General features: G+C 41.6%; 1 protein-coding gene across 7 annotated transcripts in view; it reads left to right on the top strand.

Annotated features, from left to right (window-relative positions):
- PTPN14 (protein tyrosine phosphatase non-receptor type 14) overlaps positions 1-17839 on the top strand; it is a 148707-nt gene that overhangs the window by 59464 nt on the left and 71404 nt on the right. For all 7 annotated transcript variants that reach the window (XM_039881211.1, XM_039881212.1, XM_039881213.1 and 4 more), the window contains one exon: positions 9460-9629. In XM_039881211.1, the coding sequence (XP_039737145.1) occupies positions 9460-9629 (170 nt within the window). The remainder of the gene's footprint in view (positions 1-9459; positions 9630-17839) is intronic.

Below are 17839 nucleotides of genomic sequence, written 5' to 3'. Positions count from 1 at the left end.
TTAAACATAGGTATGCGCATGAGCGTAAAAGAACAACCGTACAGTAGCTCATTCGGGCTGGAAACTGGTCTAAATTCTTGTAAAAAATTGAGTTATAGGTCATTTAAAAGATATTCGCAGTGGTTTTACTTTTGAGTATTCTTAGTAACTCATGTTAGAGTAACTGAGTATTCGTAGCATGCATTGGGAGCCCGCATAGCCTGTAGTTAGAAATTACAAACGCAGGCTTTGGAGTCTTGGACTTGGATTTGGATTATAGTCTTCTCACATTAGTGAGGTAACCTTGGAGGTTACTGCACTTCTGGGCATCAGTTTTCTCATCTATAAAATGGGAATAGTGACCCTCACCTTACTTACCTTAGAGGGCTGTTGTAAATATTAAAAGAGATGCAGTATGGAAGATGCGCTGTGCTGTCTCTAATACCATATGGTTATTCCAATCTGAGAGTCGTTTTCACTAAAAGAAAATCTTGAGCCACTGCAGTGCGCCAGGCACTGCTTTAGGGCTCGATGAAATGAGGATAAACAAGGGTCAGTTTTGTCTTTAAAATATGCAAAGACAAGTAGGGGAATCCGGCACTTAAGTGAACAGTGAAGACTGAACTCAGTCCAGGCCGAGATGCTACCCCACTGAGCACCGCGGCCCTGGCCGCGGGGAGACCTCCGTGCAAGGTACACAGAGCGTTTGCTCTGAACAGCAACTCGAAGGACACACAGGAGTCCAGCAGGTGGAAAGGAAGGCAAGGTCGTCCTGGGCACGGGGAACTGGGTTTTTGACGATCCAAGGGTGGGAAAGAGTAGGCACCATTCTTGGGGGCTGAGAAGCCATCCCTGCATGTCACCAGGTAGAGCTAGTAAGGTGCAAGGTGAGGCGTGTTGGACGTGTGTATGGTAATAATTACTCTCAGCAGACCATTATTTCTAGGAGCAAAAGGGCAAAGGTCAACCCTGGATTATCCCCAAACAGTTGTCATAAAGGATAAAGCAGTGAGGTCCAGATTGTGCTGTCAAGTGCGTGTTGCAGCGAGATTGAGCTTCTAAAGCTAAGGTGGGGGTGTGTGTCATGCTGGCTTTTTTTCGATATGCCCCAAACAGGTGCCTCCGCATTAGAACAAGTCGCTTTCTTTTTTAATTGTACGCTTTTGTTCTGCGACAGATGATGTTGAAGGTATTGCCTTTTATGAAGCAATCCTGTAGCTACTTCTGAACTAAAGGGTGAGACAGATCAATCTAACCCTTGGTTCTTCTTTTGTGCATCCACGCCCTGAAGAGGAATGCCTGCTCCACCCAGACAGAGGCAGAAGTGGGAGGGCGAACACAGGGTCTGCTTCGCTTTGAGGTGGAGTCATTTTCCAAGTAGAGCTGATGGTGCTTTAGAGGAGAAAGTGGAAATCCATCTAAAATATAACAAAATGTTTAGTCTTTTTCATTTTTTTTTTTAGTTTTCTAGGTGTATCCCAGACTTCATAATAGCTTTATATGAGGAAGGAAAATTAACTTTAATTTAACGTACATTCTACGTTAATTACAATTTGTGTTTTGCCACTTAATGTTATTTGATAATTTAAAAATAATTTTATTTTTCAAAGCAGTTTTAGGTTTAAAACAAAACTGAGTGGAAAGCGGTGGCTTCCATATACCTCCCGCCTCCACCCACTACCATACATACCCTCCTTCGGCGTTGGCATCCAGCCCCGGAGCGGAGCATTTGTTACTGCTGATGAACCCATGTTAATACATCGTTGTCACCCAAAGCCCGTAGTTTACATTATGGTTCACTCTTGGTTTTGTGCATCCTGTGGTTTTTGACAAATGTATAATGACATCTATCCATCCGGTAAACTTTTTGAAGGTCCTGTCTGGTCTGGAATGCATCAATTTCTTGCCATTTCACATGGCATCCAGAGAGCCAGGCCTGGTTCACCTGGTTAAGCAAATATAGTCAAGCCTTGGGAAGCCGAATGTAATAGGGTCCCTGCTCCCAGAAGCCCTAGAGTTTGGAGACTAGGACAAACAAGCAACAAAGCAAAGGGAACAACCCATGCTGAGGTACAGAAACAGGAAGGAACGTGGAATTTTCAGGGAAGGGCAGGGTTCATGTGCGCTGCTTCCTTTGTGTGTGGAGGGGTCCTGGCTGGGGTGGGGTGTGGAGTAGGGGTGTGGAAGGGCTGGTGGGAGTCAGCTTTTGAAGGGTTTAAGATATCTGGCTAGGGAATTTTAACCAGATCCTGTAGGACTTTGTTCCTAAAATGTGTCACAAAAATAATTGAAACAATCACCACCTTTTAATGTACTGCCTGTCTTGCTGAGCACCTTCCGCCTATCAACTCATTTAATTCTCATCACACATCTTTAAGGTGGCCGCTCTTGCCGTCCCCATTTTATGGATGTGGGATCACATGACCAGGCTGGCTCAAACCCAGGCAGGCTGACACCGCTGTTCTAATCCCCAGGGATGTGTAGTGGCAGAAAAGGGGCCGCGGGAAATGCTTTGGGAAACACACTCATAAATTATATAGATTAAAAAAAATTATGTTGGACTCAGTGTCACACAATTATTTTAGTCTTCTCTTAAATACTCTTTTGAATTGTTTGGGGAATAAAAACACTGCCGTGAGATGGAAAGCCATCAGAGGATTTCAAGACAGGGCATGACACGATTATCACCTCACGTTTTAGGGAGAGAACCAAAGAGTAGAAAAAGAATAGGGATTGGAGTGATGGGAGGAACGGAGGGAGATGCTAGTTAGGAGGACATAATAATCCCGGCAAGAGGAAAAAAAAGTAACTCCTTAGGAAAAAAATCTTTTGTTTTAAGGTATGAATTTCTGGCCAGAAGCTCTATTAAGGAAGAGATTTAAGAGATATAGAAGGCTCAGAAAGTTAGAATTCTGATAATACAGTTACAACATATTTGGATCAATGGATTTCACCCTTTTCCTTTTCCCCAAATAAAATCTTAGGCGAGACTTTAATGTATAACATGGAGCTGTTCTGTTTGCAAAGGGGCCGGCTCTCTGGAGTTTTATTTCTCTATGTCTTTCCTACCCTGTAGATTAAGAGAGAAATAGTTAAAACAATGTTGCCTTATGACTGATGCTCATATTTTAAAAATAAATACATGGAGAAGCAGCAGAGTTGAGTGGCTAGGAATGTGAGCTTGGATCAAACAGCCTGAGTTCGAATCCTGGCTCTGCCACTTAACTAGCTATGTAATCTCGAATAGTTACTTAACTACCCTGTGCCTCTCAGTTTTCTCATCTGTAAATGGAGATGGTAATAGTAGCCACTTCCCCTGAGTGGCTGGAGGGGATTCAATGAGTTAGTTTTGCAAAGTTGCCACAGTGTCACACACACAGTGTCACAGTGGCACACAGGAAGCACTCAATACTGCGGTCTCCTCTACAGCACACCACACAGGCTGTGTAGACCCTGCTACAGCCCTCCAGAGACTGGGCTCTCCCCCTTTTGTAAGTCAGCTTGTTCCATTTTTTTTTTTTTTTTTTTTTTTAGAAATCGTAATCTTATATTGAGCCAAAATCTTTCAATTACTTGAACAGTTATTAATTTAAGATCATGCTATCTAATATGATAGCCACTGGCCACATGTGACTATTGAGCGCTTGAAGTGTGGCTGGTTTGGATTGAGATGAGCAGTAAGTGTAAAATACACATCAGATTTTGAAGCCCTAGTATGAAAAGAAGTTAAAATATTGCATTAATCATTTTTATATTAGTTACATACCAAAAGCATCATATTTGACTATATCATTTAAAATAAAATTTATTAAAATTAATTTCACATCTTTGTAATTTTTCAATGTAGCTACTAGAAAATTTACACGTGTGGCTCACACTGTACTTCTACTAAACAGTGCTGTTCTAAGGCAAGGAGGCCATGCTAATAGTAATAAGTAATATAAAGAATTCCAATAAAATGTACAAGTACGAATTATCCCCCTTAGGGATAATCTTGACTCTACTTTTAATTAAAAATGAATCAATAGAGGAGGGATAATTAATTTAACAAAGGTACCTGAGTTACTCTTCATGGCTGGAGTCTATTTAAGAGAGAGAACTGTTATTCTGTTAGGTCCAGCATTCTTGGGAATGGTGAACTCAGTAACTTCTGGGCTTCTCCTAAGGCAAGACTAAGAACCCTGGTTTTAAAGGAGCCTAAAAAAATTCCATTATCATTTCATAGGGTGGGTGATTATCCTCCAATTTATTCTCTCTTTCTTTTGCAAATTTATATTTTTGCCTTTACTAAAAGCTGATTTATCCACAGTTATCAGCTGTGGTAGAGATCCCCCACATTTTGCTGTTTTCATAATGGCTAGAGTTTATAAAGATATGGAATCTTAACATGTATTTCTATCATCAAAGAAAAGCTAACTGACATTAAGGCTATTTCCGTGGTTCGATTTTATGCTAAGTTCTTGGGAATTGGTAACTTACATTTGATTTAGGGAGTACTTGATTAAATGGAACACCCAATTTCCTGACCATGTCAGATAATAGTGGTATTTGCTGTATTTTATAGCCCGCTTAAGCACAACCATATATGTTTGTATGGGCAGAGAACTAAAATAATTAACACTGATTAAGATTTGTGTTGCATTTTGTCTTTGTCAGGATAATGATGTGAAATCTTATTTGCTCGATGGTAATTCTGTAAGGTAAATTGGTACCAGTGTCTATTTTCTAGACATAGAGATTATAGGTGAAATAATTTCCCCAGCCTTAACTTGTAAGTCTTTGTCTTTTCGTATATTCCGAGTGAGTTGTGCAGCCTCAGAAGTGTGATTTTTCTTGGCTATGAGATTTGCTCCTCAGGTCTGTGTTACTCTGCAGTTTCTTTTCCTGTACTTTAGTGAAGAGATTGGCTAGAAAAATGAAGATGGTGCAGTTGTTAATTATAGATGTGTCAGTTATAGAAATCCCAGACCTACCCCAAGTAGAGATTGTGATCGCACACGAGTTGTTTTCTACAGTTATCCAACTGACGTATAGCGGTTTATTTTCCAAAGCCATTGCAATGGACTTGCATGAAGTGCTGTTTCAGAGTCTGCTTATAGTCAGTCATCTTTTGAAGTATTTTCCATGCCTCAGTGGAAGTTTTAGGGCTTTCCATAATTCCTGTATGTTTTCTGGGGAGGCATACCAACCCTGATTCTTCATTTACAACTGACATACCGGGTACTACAGGCAACCTATTACAACCTAATACAAGGAATTTTAAACTCTTGCTTCTGGATGATTAACTCTTCAAAATGCATGAGATAAGATTGTGGGTTTAATCCCTAGTAATTGCCAAGATGATGTCTGTAACCCTTACAAGTAGTAGCATTAAAGCTCTTCCATTTGTCGCAAAACTGGAAAAACAAAACCCTCAAAAAATTCTTTTCCTATTAATAGTGAATATGGGGGATAGCACCATCTCTACAAACAAATGGATAAATGAATCAAAAACACCCCACACTGTTTTTAAAGGTCATTATTCACTGTTATCTTTTCATGATGCTGGAAGAGAGGTCTTACTTCAACACTAAAGTCCTCACACACCACTCTGCCACCGAAGACACTAGCATATTTTTGCATATACTTAGGCTTCCTCTCTTAAAATGCGAAACTCCAAACCACATAAACCAGGAAACTACTCATATGAAAATGACAATTTAGTGTGGCTCCCCTGTGTTTTTTCTTAGTGGTGCATTTTTAGTAATTGATTCAGAGATGTGGTTTCTCTCCCTGGGAACCAGAGATCTTCTGTCTTTTTTTCTCTGCGTTGCAGTGAACTCATTGCAGAATTCATGGCACCTGAGCTGCTTTCTAAAGCAAACCAGAGAAATAAAATGCGATTTATAGCTTACCTAGAGGTTTCATGAGGACGAGATGGACCTGGCTTATATTGGCTGCCTCAGAGATAAATAAACCAAACAGTGTCTCCAGCATTAATCGGGCAACACAAGGGGATCCTTTTTGGATTTCAACCACATGGCGATGTTTAGGAATGGAGCTCAGCTTCCAGAATTCAGCTGGAGTTTAAATGGGCAAGTCCGTTCTGACCAGGCCTCGTATGGTCCCGGCTGGGCTTGATGGGCTTAATTCTCCCTTGGCTAATAAACAGGAAGTTGGTTGGTGCACACGTTAGTTTAAGTGAGCTGTTAGGTTCTGATTCCATTTCCTGCGAGGCACTATATACACATTGCAGAATAAACTTGTGTTGCGTTGAAACCTGGGTAAGAACTTTGAGACGGTCTTTCTCCTCTGCTGAATACTGAAGAGTAGGAACATGGCCAGCGGAGGAATGAGGGAGGTAGGGTAGGAGCAGAGGTTACTTTGGGCATAGCTTTGCAGGACATCGTGGGGATGGGAATCTCGTACAGAGATTTTCCTTCCCTCTTGATAACTGAATTCAGCGCTTGCTTCTAAAATTAGGTTGTTCTGGCCATGAGTAGGTTGAAACTGACCTCTAGGGTACCTGTCTCCTCCAGTACTACCCTGCACTGAAAATCCCATTTCTGAATAGTTCTCTGATTACGTCATTGGATAAATGCATGGCCAGTCACCTTGAAATATCCTGTCTCCTGGAAAAAGGCTCAAGACTATATTACCTTACCGTGATTTCTCTTGTACTTTATCATCCTCCTTTCACTGTGTGCACGTGTGTGTGCAGGTATCTGTGTGCGTGCCCTTGGGTGTGCGTGTGTACTCCATGCAATATTCTTTCTCAGAGTATATTTTTTGGGAAGATCTGTCCTGGGTTAGTGATTGGATGGGTGGGAATAAGAAAAGGAAATTTAAAATACTAACCCTTCAAAGCATAGGAGTAGTAAAAGAAATTTTTAAAATTTTCTTTTAAAAAATCCACTGTAGAATATTTATGCAGTTACTGTGAACCCTTTATAATTTGAATATTACTAATTTGAGTGAATGTTATAATTTGAATGAAGTATGGACCATAAAATTATACCCCCAAATGTCAACTACTTTTGGCAAAAGATGATAATTCCTGGTTGGCCTGTTAAGGAACCGCAAAGTTTGCCCTCCCTTTCTCCACCCATGCTTGCAAAAGAGTACTTTTCCAGCTAAAATAATATTACATAGCATGTTACTGTTTACATATATTACCTCATTTATTATATACAAACTCATTGCTAGCCATCCAAGCTGTCCCCAACCTTTTTGGCACCTGGGACCGGTGCTCCCATGAGAATCTAATGCCTGATGATCTGAGGTGGAGCTGAGGCGGCGATGCTGGCGCTGGGGAGCGGCTGCAAATACAGATAAAGCTTCGCTCGCTCGCCCGCCCTTCACCTCCTGCTGTGTGGCCCTGTTCCTAACAGGCCATGGACCTACGGTATCAGTTTGCAGCCTGGGGTTTGGGGACCCCTGCTCTATGGCACTGTGCTCCATAAAGAAATTCAGTGTGATGCAGACTGCCTTGGCTCCTTTCTAGACAGTTTATTAAATTAAGTACTCAGATTACCTCATTTTAAGATTAGCCTAAGCCTACATCATCGGTCCCCTAGGACAGCATCAGAGTGATGTTCCAGTGTCCCATAAACACCTATAATGAGACCCTGAAGAAAATCTTAGGCACTGCTTCGCGACTATTTCCTTACACCTTTTAGATTTTTTGTTATTTATAGGCCTTTCAGCTTCTACTTTTGCCTGCTTTTTCTCACTTATTTCTGGATAACCTCTGTTTTCTAATTCTGTGGTTCGTAGGGACACCAGTAGGCATATGACAGGAGATTCTTGAGGCTCGCCCGGTTTCATTTACTGATAATGGCGATTAGGATGATGATCGTAGCAGTAGCAGCAACAGCAACAGAAGGTGCCATATGTGAAGTTGTCACTTAACTGTGTGCCCCTCTCCCCCAATACAGTTGACAGGCCTCACCTCATTTATACCTCAAACAGCCTGTGGGCGATAGTTGTAATCATCATCCCCATTTTACAGGTGAGAAAGCTGAGACTCTGCGGGGCTCAGCGACTAGGACACACTTACTAAGGCAGCGTGAAAGCCAGGAGAGGAGCTGACTCCAAAGCCTGTCGTCCTTCTCCTCAGCCACGTTTCGTTTCCTCTGTGTCGTCAGTCACATTGGAACAAATAATGGACTAACTGAAGCTGGCGAAGGACAGTCGGGCCAGAATTCACTCAAACAAGTTTGGCCAAGTCGATAGAAGTCAAACCTTGGCTCTGTTGGCATTTCGTTGCTCAAGTAATGCATAGACTCCTGGTGTGAACTTGCCCTTGGGAATGTCGTGGAGAAAAACTGATCCAATCACTGTTCCCATCTGAAAGTATCATTTAAAAATATCCTTTAGAGTACTTGGGTCTGGAGCTTTTTGGAGGCAAGAGCACGTCTGGTTTTCTAGTAAAATCAGAGTCAGAGCTTTATTGCAGATTTTGGTGGGGTTGTGGCAGGGTTGATCTATGGTATGGCTGCGGGGGCAGCCAGCTGGAGTGGGAACATCTGCACAGAAATGCCTTTGGAAATTAAACATCGCAATGAAAACATTCTTCTGAAGGCAGATTTCCAGGTGTGCTGTAAAGCATGCTAGGCTGTAATTGAAATGTAAAAGAATGCTTCAAAAGCAGTGATCTATTTTTTGGTGATTGTTGTGCTAATCCTGAAATCTGAGCATTAATTAATATAAAGACAGGATTGGATGCATAAAAGTACCTGTTTTAATCATTTAGCACATTGTTCAAAACTAAACTGGTTGAAGCTTCAAATCTAAGGGCGAAAATCCCACTTTCATCTATCAAATCCCACTGTAAACTGCCAAGAAGAGCCACCGGGGGCCCCTGTGACAGCTGCAAAGAGATCCCCCCTACTCTGAAAGCCCGACATGGAGAGATTTGCGGCAGTTCATGGATAATGAAGCGGTGGAGGCTGTGTTTTTTAAAGGACTCCATTAAAGCCCAGAAAGAGTGAATCAGTTTTTAGTTAAAATCTGATTCTGGATGAATACATTCTACACTGTGGAAGCTTTCAGCTGGCAGAAGGTTTTGTCTTAGAAGTTGAGTAATCAGTTACCTTGCTGTTAGCAGGTGCAAGAGCTGTGCTCACCTTTGCCAGCGCGCTCCATATGAGAGCACGAGGCATTCAGAAGCCACAGGAGAGTCAGCCTTGAGATCTTAAGAAAAAAGTCAGCACTGTCCCCTCTGTACCCTGCCCCTTACCTCATGTAGATGCATCGATATCCACGTATACAGACAGCAGCAGTGGGTGTGAATACTGCCTCTGCAGACTCAGTGTAGGTCAAAGTATTGTGTGCATGTGATTTCTTTATAATTTGACCCAAACTTAGAAAGTAAAAGTTGACCCTTGTGGATGGGCTGGGCATTCGAAGGTGACGTGAGGCTCTGGAGTCTCGTTTCCTGTGTGGTCTTGGGATGGCCCTTGTGAGCATGAACTGATGCTGTTTTACCCTTTTATCCAGACACACTACTTTGGCCTTTGGTTTCTCAGCAAGAGCCAGCAAGCACGATGGGTGGAGCTGGAGAAACCTCTGAAGAAACATCTGGACAAATTCGCTAATGAGCCTCTGCTTTTCTTCGGAGTCATGTTTTATGTGCCAAATGTGTCATGGCTTCAGCAAGAGGCCACAAGGTAGGTACATTTTTCCCCATGTTCTCTATAAGGGTGGGGATGAACTGTGAGGCTTCAGATGAAGTAGATGAGCTGGTTGACCATAGGGAGAATTGTGTGTGTGGGGGGGGGGGGTTGGGAGGGGAGAGGGTGGGGTAGATAGAGATTGTTTGCCAGTTGCTTTGTAGCTCTAGAGTTGTCATTGGAATCCATGTAGCCAACCCCAGTGGTTCCCTGTAATGCTAGTAAGGCAGTAGCGATCCTGAGTTAGGTAGCATTTTGTGTCTAGCGGCATAGAAGTATCAGTTAGGGACTATGGGTAAAATACACTAGAATTTAATAAAAAAATTAATTGCCTGTTTTCTGTTTAGTCCACTCCTTCCCTCAGAACGTCCCCAAACAAAAAGTGCCATCAGACTTTGGACTTGAGCATTGAGGAGGGAACGGAAGATGAGAGGGGTAGAGTTGAGGAAAATGTGGAGAGAGCCAGAGTTTTGATTGTCGTAGGTTAAATGAGAGGAGACCCAGGACTGGGTCCCACCCTCCTGCTCAGTGGCCGCTTGACGTTGGAGAAAGTCACCTGCCATCTTGGAAACGGTGTTTCCCCTTGTCTGTAAAAGAGGGATTTGGATAAGTTCCTAAAGTTCTGATAGTCTACGAGTCTGTGAACGAAGCAAGTGCATTTTTATTGGGGTTAGTACAGTCAACCATTGGTAAGAGTTTTCCATTAACATATGCTGGGGGTGAGGAGTCTCCTTTATTTTCCTAATAAAGGGAATTACTCACTGATTCTCACCTTTGACCCTGATCATGGCATTCAGCGTGCTGGAGAAGGAACACCAGTGATGAACTGAGACAAAGGAAGAGTATCCTACTCGATTATTGCATATATAGTTTCTTAGATTTTAAATTTCTGAGATAAGGATGCATTTGAAATTTTTATGTGCATTTTAAGGTAATAGTTTCTATAATCTTTTGTTAAGTCAAAAACTATTGTAAGCTGGCGGTGTCTGTATAAACAGAGGTCGTGAGGGTCTCACAGTTTGACCCAGAAAACCCGTGTTGACTCTTTCAGGTGTCAGTCATTTGAAGCACTTGGTTGCACATTGTCGTGCATTGTTTTCAAGTTATTTCCCTCCTCTGAGTCCTTTATTTACAAGGAATTATTTATGCCTCAAAATGGAATGGTTTCCTCTGGCTCTGACTCTTCTGTGAATACTTTACACACTGTTAGGAACACAGCATTAGGTTAATAGCGACTTGCTGATCTGTGGCTCTCGGACCATTAAATGCAAGGCGATGAGTAACAAGGATGAAACCCGGGCTATTAATGCATACTGGAAGAAGTTCCATCTGTGAGAAAGAAACAAGGCGTTGTCACTTGAGACAGACTTATTCTGTAAGTTCTTTTGTTGAGGAAGAGCAGTTGAAATGGCCAGGGACTCAGAAATTGTGCTTTATGAACTTAAAGAAGGTTGTTTAAGCTTAGAAAAATGAAGGCTTGCAAGGCTGCTATAGCCGCTTAGGGGATTTGAAGACTCGTGGGGAGGAGATTCTGGGTCACCTCTGGAACACAAAATGAGGGCTGATAGTGAAGTTCAAGGAGTTGAAAGGCTGGTTATTTAGCTCAAATGAGAACACAGTTTCTAATAATTAAAACCATGTAAAAGTGAAACAGTCAGACATGTAAAAGCAACATCCAGCCCCAGTGTCTGGAAGTGTGGTAGCACCGAGCGGGTCCTCGGTGTGGTGTCCTGTAGACGAGGCCACCGCGTGGGGTAGGATGTCAGACCAGGCCGATGGTTCTCGCACAGACCAGGGCCTGGGCCATTTATCATAAATATGGATTCTAGGGTTGTATCAGAGGTCTGAACTGGAATATCTAAGGCTAGGATCCAGGAGGATGTACTGTTTAAAATAAATAATAATCCCCTGGCAGTTCCGATGGTCATCTAGACTTGGGATTAGTAAATGAGTCAATCTCCAAAGCCCTTTACAGTTTTAGATTCTCCACGTAAGTAAAGTTAACGATGCATTATTTGACTGTCAATATTCACATTCATAAGCTGAAACAAAGCAAAAAGTGTTTAAATCTCAAAATCTGTGGTATAGGGTAAGAATTTGTGGTGGTGGTGGTTATAGAGAATAGCAAGTATTTTTTTTTTTTTTTAATTTATTGTTGCTCAGTTAGCTTGGTTCAGTTTAATAAGGAAGGCCAGAAGTGTTTTCCAACACAGGATTTTGAAGCAAACTGTTATTTGATCAGAAAAACTACAAAGAAAATAATTCAAAACTTTGAAGGACATTTTTAGGCTTAAATGTTGGCAGTTAGCTATAGACATTTCAGGTATAACCTCTGTATGTCAAAGGATGTTTAAAGTTAGGAGCTGGGTTTGCACGAGGAGGCGTGTGTGTGTGTGTGCACGCGCGTGTGTGTGTGTGTGTGTGCGCGTGCGTTTTAGCACTGTAGGAATTTTCGTTGCCCCATGGGGCCATACAACTGGAATGTGCCAAGGGCTGTCAGAGCAAGTCAAAGGCTTAACCTGGGGAGATGGAGAAATAGTATTCTAAGTAAAGAGAAATGTATAGAGGGAGAAAAGAAAGAAAAAAGGAATAACATATACTTGGGAAGGCCCAGAGGCCACCAACAGTGACTCAGGTGTGACTCACCAGACCTGCTGTGGGTGGTAGACACATAGACTAGAGTAGAAAAGGAGACCTGGTTTGGATGGATAACATTTTTTTTTAAATTTATTAATTTTAATTAGTTTCAAGTATACAGTACATTGGTTAGACATCTATCTAGTTCATAAAATGATCCCCCCAATTGCTCCCTCCCTCCCCTGGCCCTCCACTTAGCCATCATATTAATGCTAACTGCATTCCCTCTGCTGTGCTCCCCATCCCCATGATCAACTATCAACTACTAATCTGTACTTCTTTAACCCTTTTAAATGCTCAAGGTTTCTGGGTTTGATGTTAGAGACGAATAGAGCTGAATTTAAAGTCATTAGAAAAGCCTTTTTTCAGGGGTTGGGGGAGTGGCGGAGGAGGAATCTGAGCCTTCTTGGGAAGTTTTAGAAGCATCTGGGGTCCCATCTGAATATCGAAACTGTCTCCAGGCAGAGCAGCCTAGGAGAAAGCAGTGGTGGGGTGGGCGGGGTTCTAGAGGAGTGTTTCACAGAAGGAGGAGGGTTAGTGATTAACTCACCAGCCATCCTCTCATCCAAGTTACCAGGCATCTCAGGTGGGAGATGGGTTTTGGCATCTGAAAGCACCTGGGATCTGCCGTGTCTGACACAAAACAGTTAGCCTTTGTGATGCCCTCAGAGTAAGATGTTTGCATAGATTAGAAGTAGAAATCTGTCTTTCATTGTGGGCAACCGTTGGAGGAGGCAACCATTCAACCATCTGTGCTTAAAAAATAAGCCTTTGTCTGGAGCCAACCAGACTTGTTTTTACCCAACACATGTTTGCAATGGTTTGGCTACTTCTGCTTGAGAGTAAGCAGGTTCTATAGTATTAGGACCAGCATTTCTTATCTCTGAATAAGGACAAAGTTCAGAATTAATACTCTGGGTTTTTTCCATTTATTTATTTTTTTTTATGGGGTGTGTGTGAACCTCTATATATTAAGACATATAGAGGTGAACGGAAGATGTATTTAAAATGCATCTATTTCAGTTCTTGTCCCCAGACAATCCCATTCTAGAAAACTTGGAAATTCATAGAGTATATGGAACAACAGAACAAAAATTTGTGAATGGTGTTGGTTGCAAACCATTTAAGAAGGTGATGGACTTTATTAAAATGATCAAGTCCAGATTTTTTAACTTAGAAAATTGAGAAGCTCTGTTGTTGTTGTTGTTGATTTTTATTTTTTTACATTAACTTTGACATACTTTGTCTCGTCTCATCTCCCTGGCTATGACTTTTGAAGAACAAACCTCTTCATAAGTGAGAGAAACCAGCTAAGAAACTGTGATCACACTGGAAAAGAAATGGACAATTCAGGCTCTACTTTTAGGTGATAATTGAATGAGAAGACAAAAGATATCAAAAAAAGAATACACACGGGAGTGCACATAAAAGGAAAAAAAAATTCTTGACATTCTTACAGAAGTGCGAAAAAAACTGGTGAACAGGACACACTAGTAGACAGATGGAGGATGAGTCATGAAACCATAGGAATTAAAAAGATTAAGAGTTGGTTAACCCCACTCCAGACTGTAAGACACATTATCTTGGGGCTTTAAAAATGTTAGTTTCCCCCTCCCCCCTTTTTGGTTAAAATGACTCAAGGGATGGGGCCACCATAATTTTTGTTTCCATTTTGCTTTGCTTCTCTTATTCTTTTTTTGCCAGCTTTTCTGTTCGGCGAAGGGACTCTTGCTAGCAGGTCCTCTTCCCCCATTATATTCTCCTCCTGACTCCAAGGAGAGATTTTTGTAATGTGTTTTAATGATGTGCATAGCAACAGGCTCATAAACACATGGTTTTCAGATTTTTCTGGATACAGAAAGAAAAACGATGGCTTGTGAGAGGTGGAGAAATTCTTAGTCAAACAGAAGGATACTTAATAATAGCAAAAGGGAAGCCAGAAAACTGCCGGCCAAGATCACTGCTTTTAGTTTAGGTCTGGGGTTTTTCCAAGTCTTTCTCCAGCGAGGAAGTCCCTCTTGAGATTTTTTCAATACTAAAGAGAAAACTTTTAAACGAAAAAGTCATTTTTGAAGGGTGAATTTAGGCTTCAAAAGTTTAAATAGTTGACTGTATGCGTGGTTTGAAAAAATTTTTAATTCTGGGACATTTTTCTTTTACCCAAACATATCTTTGCATTACTCACTGTGGGATGTTTGCCTAGTGCAAAGGAGCTTTTAATTGTCCTGATGAGGTCAGATAACCTTTTCTTCTTTTCCAGGACATGCTTGTAGCCTCTCGTTCAGGTGAGGCTGTCCACCCTCCCACTGGTGAGTTCGTATAGGAGCAGGGCAGGGGGACCGTTGCTGTAGCCAGCAGTCGCTCCACATGCCAAGGACAGCCTTAGCTCAGTGTTGTACGTCCGGCGGAAACTCCTGGTCGGTGGGACCCGTTCCAGGCTCCCCGCTTCTAGTGGGTACAGCCTCGGCGTTTTCTGTGCATCTCCCAGCTCCTCTAAAGTACTGGACTCTGAGACTCTATTCTAGCCTGCTGGGTAAAACTGCCTACTAATGATTCCCAGAAGGTTTAAAAAAAATACCTAGTCTGGGATTGGGTAAAGTGTCATTCCACATTGAAAACTACACTGTGTAGGTGCCATAGGAGGGTAAGTGCTTTTTTGTGTGATGGCGAGTGACAAGAGAGTTAGATTATTACATTTTTTAGATTATGAGAGGGGCTCCCTTTTCTTCCAGTTACGTATTTGGGCCGATGGCATATTGATGGCAAAGCCAGATTAGGTGAAGCCATACATCCCTATAAAGGCCCAAATGGTGTTTTGATTATTATTTTTATTAAACGAGGCTTCAGGATGTGTTCCTGTGACTTTACGAACGCTTTCTTCACCTTTCCTTTCTTGTAAGTACTGATGCTGTCCCCACTTAAGGCCCTTGCCATCATCTGCCTGAACGCTGCGATGAGTCCGTCAGTGTCTGTCCAGTGTTTCAAGCGTCTCTTTTAAAAGTTCTAATTATGGTAATGTTTCCATTTCCTTTTACAACACCATTTATTTTATTCCTCCGGTTCTTTGAGTTCTTTCATTATTTTGAAATGTCACTTTAATGGCTCTTTAAAGTTTACCCGTGGGCTGACAAATGGGGACTTCCTTCAAGCCCGACTTAAGAGTCCGATTGAATTCCCCGTGGATAATATAATTTGCTGAGCGTGGCAGATCCTCCTCCTGGCCAGCTCCAGCTGGTGAATGGGGACTTGTTCTGTCTCTGTTGATGATTGAGAACTGAGTTGTTTCTGCCAGATATTTTAGATATTTTAAGACGCCGTTGATACTGGGATTTAATCTCAAACATTATTCAGTGTGGTTAATATAGTGTATGATGAGATGACAGAGGAAACTGGCTGGCTGTAACTAAGAGAGCCATCTTGAAGGCAAGAAGAATTGCTTTCCCAAGAGGAGATTAGCTGAAAATGTTAGCTGCCCTTCGCATTGCTTTTCATTTCAATCTTTATCAAGCAACGAGTCCACGTTAGGCGTGTTGCTACTCACCTCGTTTGGCGTGTTAAGATCTCAGCCCTCTTGCTGCTCCCCCAAAGAGCTGTATTTCCAAGCAGTTTTTGTTTCATTTCCATGTGTTCGAATTTTTGGCGATTTATTGGAGTTTGGTCCTTAAAGCTTCCGTTGCTGACCCTGTTCACTTCCTGGAGCAGGTTCTCTCACTGTGTTGGTGAAACCCAGTGAGCCTGGCAAGAATCGACCAGGACCAGCTTCATGGGCCTGCGACCTGTGCAGGTAGCTGCACGGGCCCCCTGCGCAGAAGGGTTCTGTGCTTGGCTTAGTGCTCTGCTATGGCCCTCTTGAAACTTTTAATAATTTTTTGAACAACAAGCCCTACGTTTCCATTTTCGCTTAGACTGCCCAATTATGGAGCCAGTCCTGCCCAGGACAGCCTCCTCCTCCATCTCTGTCCCTTCTCCTCACCTCTGCTTGTCTCATTACCTTGTGAGTCACTCTTAGCTGGGTGGATGGATCCGAGTCTAATGTTATGGGTATGATCAAAGAAAAAAAAGTAAAAAAAAACCCAAAAAAACAAAAAATCCCCAACAAACTTGCAGGGGAACAAAAATAAAATTTCCACAATGCAAATATGAAAATAGAAACATGGCCCTGGCAACCATTTCTGCTCCTGGATCTGACTCACTGGAAAAATCCTACAGTCTGGGGAACTGTTATACAATCAGTTTGATTTCCTTTAGGGAAACCGATTGATTGTCTCTTCTCAGTGCTCAACTGGGATTTCATCATTTTTATTATGAAGAAGAGGACTCTGCAAAGTTGATACTTCTCTTAATGAAAAGAGAGTGTCTGCTTCATTATGCCAGTCTGCCACATGCATGGAGCCACTTCTTGTCTTTCTCCTCCCAGGGAAAAGATATAGTCTGAAAGATATGCAGGGAGGTAATTAACTAGGTAGGTTACTAGAACAATGAAGTATAGATAAATAGAATGACGTTAACTCTTAAACATCACCTGGGTGTTTCTTTAATGTTCCTTCCCTTTAGGGGAGAGAAAACAAATAGTAAAATAAATCAGTATTCTTTAGTAATATCACATGAAATTATTATTCATTGTAGTGTTCTATAAATGAAGAGAAAAATCAGAATTTCAAAAGGAAATACATCAGAGGCATCTTTAATGTTTCAAAAGGAGCTTTTGTGGAATGTTAGCATTCTTTAATGCATCTGACAATTGATTTTCACCCTTTATGAAGCAAGTTAGACTTCTGTATGTTTTAACCATTAGTAAAGCAAAGTTAACAAAAATAGGTAGATAGTATACTTCAAAAAAACCCCTTTGCCTTTAAAGTGTTAAAATTATCTCATTTTTAATCATATGGTTAATGCGTGTATGTTAATATTTGATGATCAATTCTGAACTCCAAAGCAAACAAAAATCATGCGTTTCTGTTGAGCCATTTTGAAAATAACTTAACTTCCTAAGCAAGGGTATTAATATTATCCTTGTGTGTAGTCCTTGATTTTCAAAGATGCATTCATTCATTCATCCATCCATCCATTCATTCATTTATTGACTCCGAATGGTTCTTTTATCAGTAGTACATAGCAGAAGACCCATGAAATGATAAAGAAATGTAGTAGAGCGTGGATTAAAATTTTAGATTATTGTATTTTTTTCAAAACCTGAAGAGAACATGATGATCCCACACAGCAGTGTTTACCTTCAGCTGATGGGTGGAGGGAGGGGAAAAACAAACAGAAGCTATGGGTAGAGGTGTTTTGTCATGTCAAAGCATGCCGGCTGTGCGGTATGAATTTTTTAAAGACATCTACTTCCTTACAAAGGATTCTTAGGGTTTTTAGGGGTATCATTATAATGGGTGGGATTGGGAATGGTGCGTTAATTTCAATCATGGTTTTAAATCATGGCGGGAGAGGGAAGCACTAGCTGTAGGTGTTCTAGAATTCTTTATGTTATTTCTGGAATCTCAGTTCTCGGACTTTGAGTTGGGGCAGAGGGGGTGAGGAAGGAGAAATGTAGTGACAGATGTGCTATAGTC

This window comes from Pteropus medius, unplaced genomic scaffold (genome assembly GCF_902729225.1).
Source record: "Pteropus medius unplaced genomic scaffold, Ma_sr-lr_union100, whole genome shotgun sequence".
Classification (NCBI taxonomy): domain Eukaryota; kingdom Metazoa; phylum Chordata; class Mammalia; order Chiroptera; family Pteropodidae; genus Pteropus; species Pteropus medius.
This window is presented reverse-complemented; position numbering and strand designations above follow the sequence as displayed.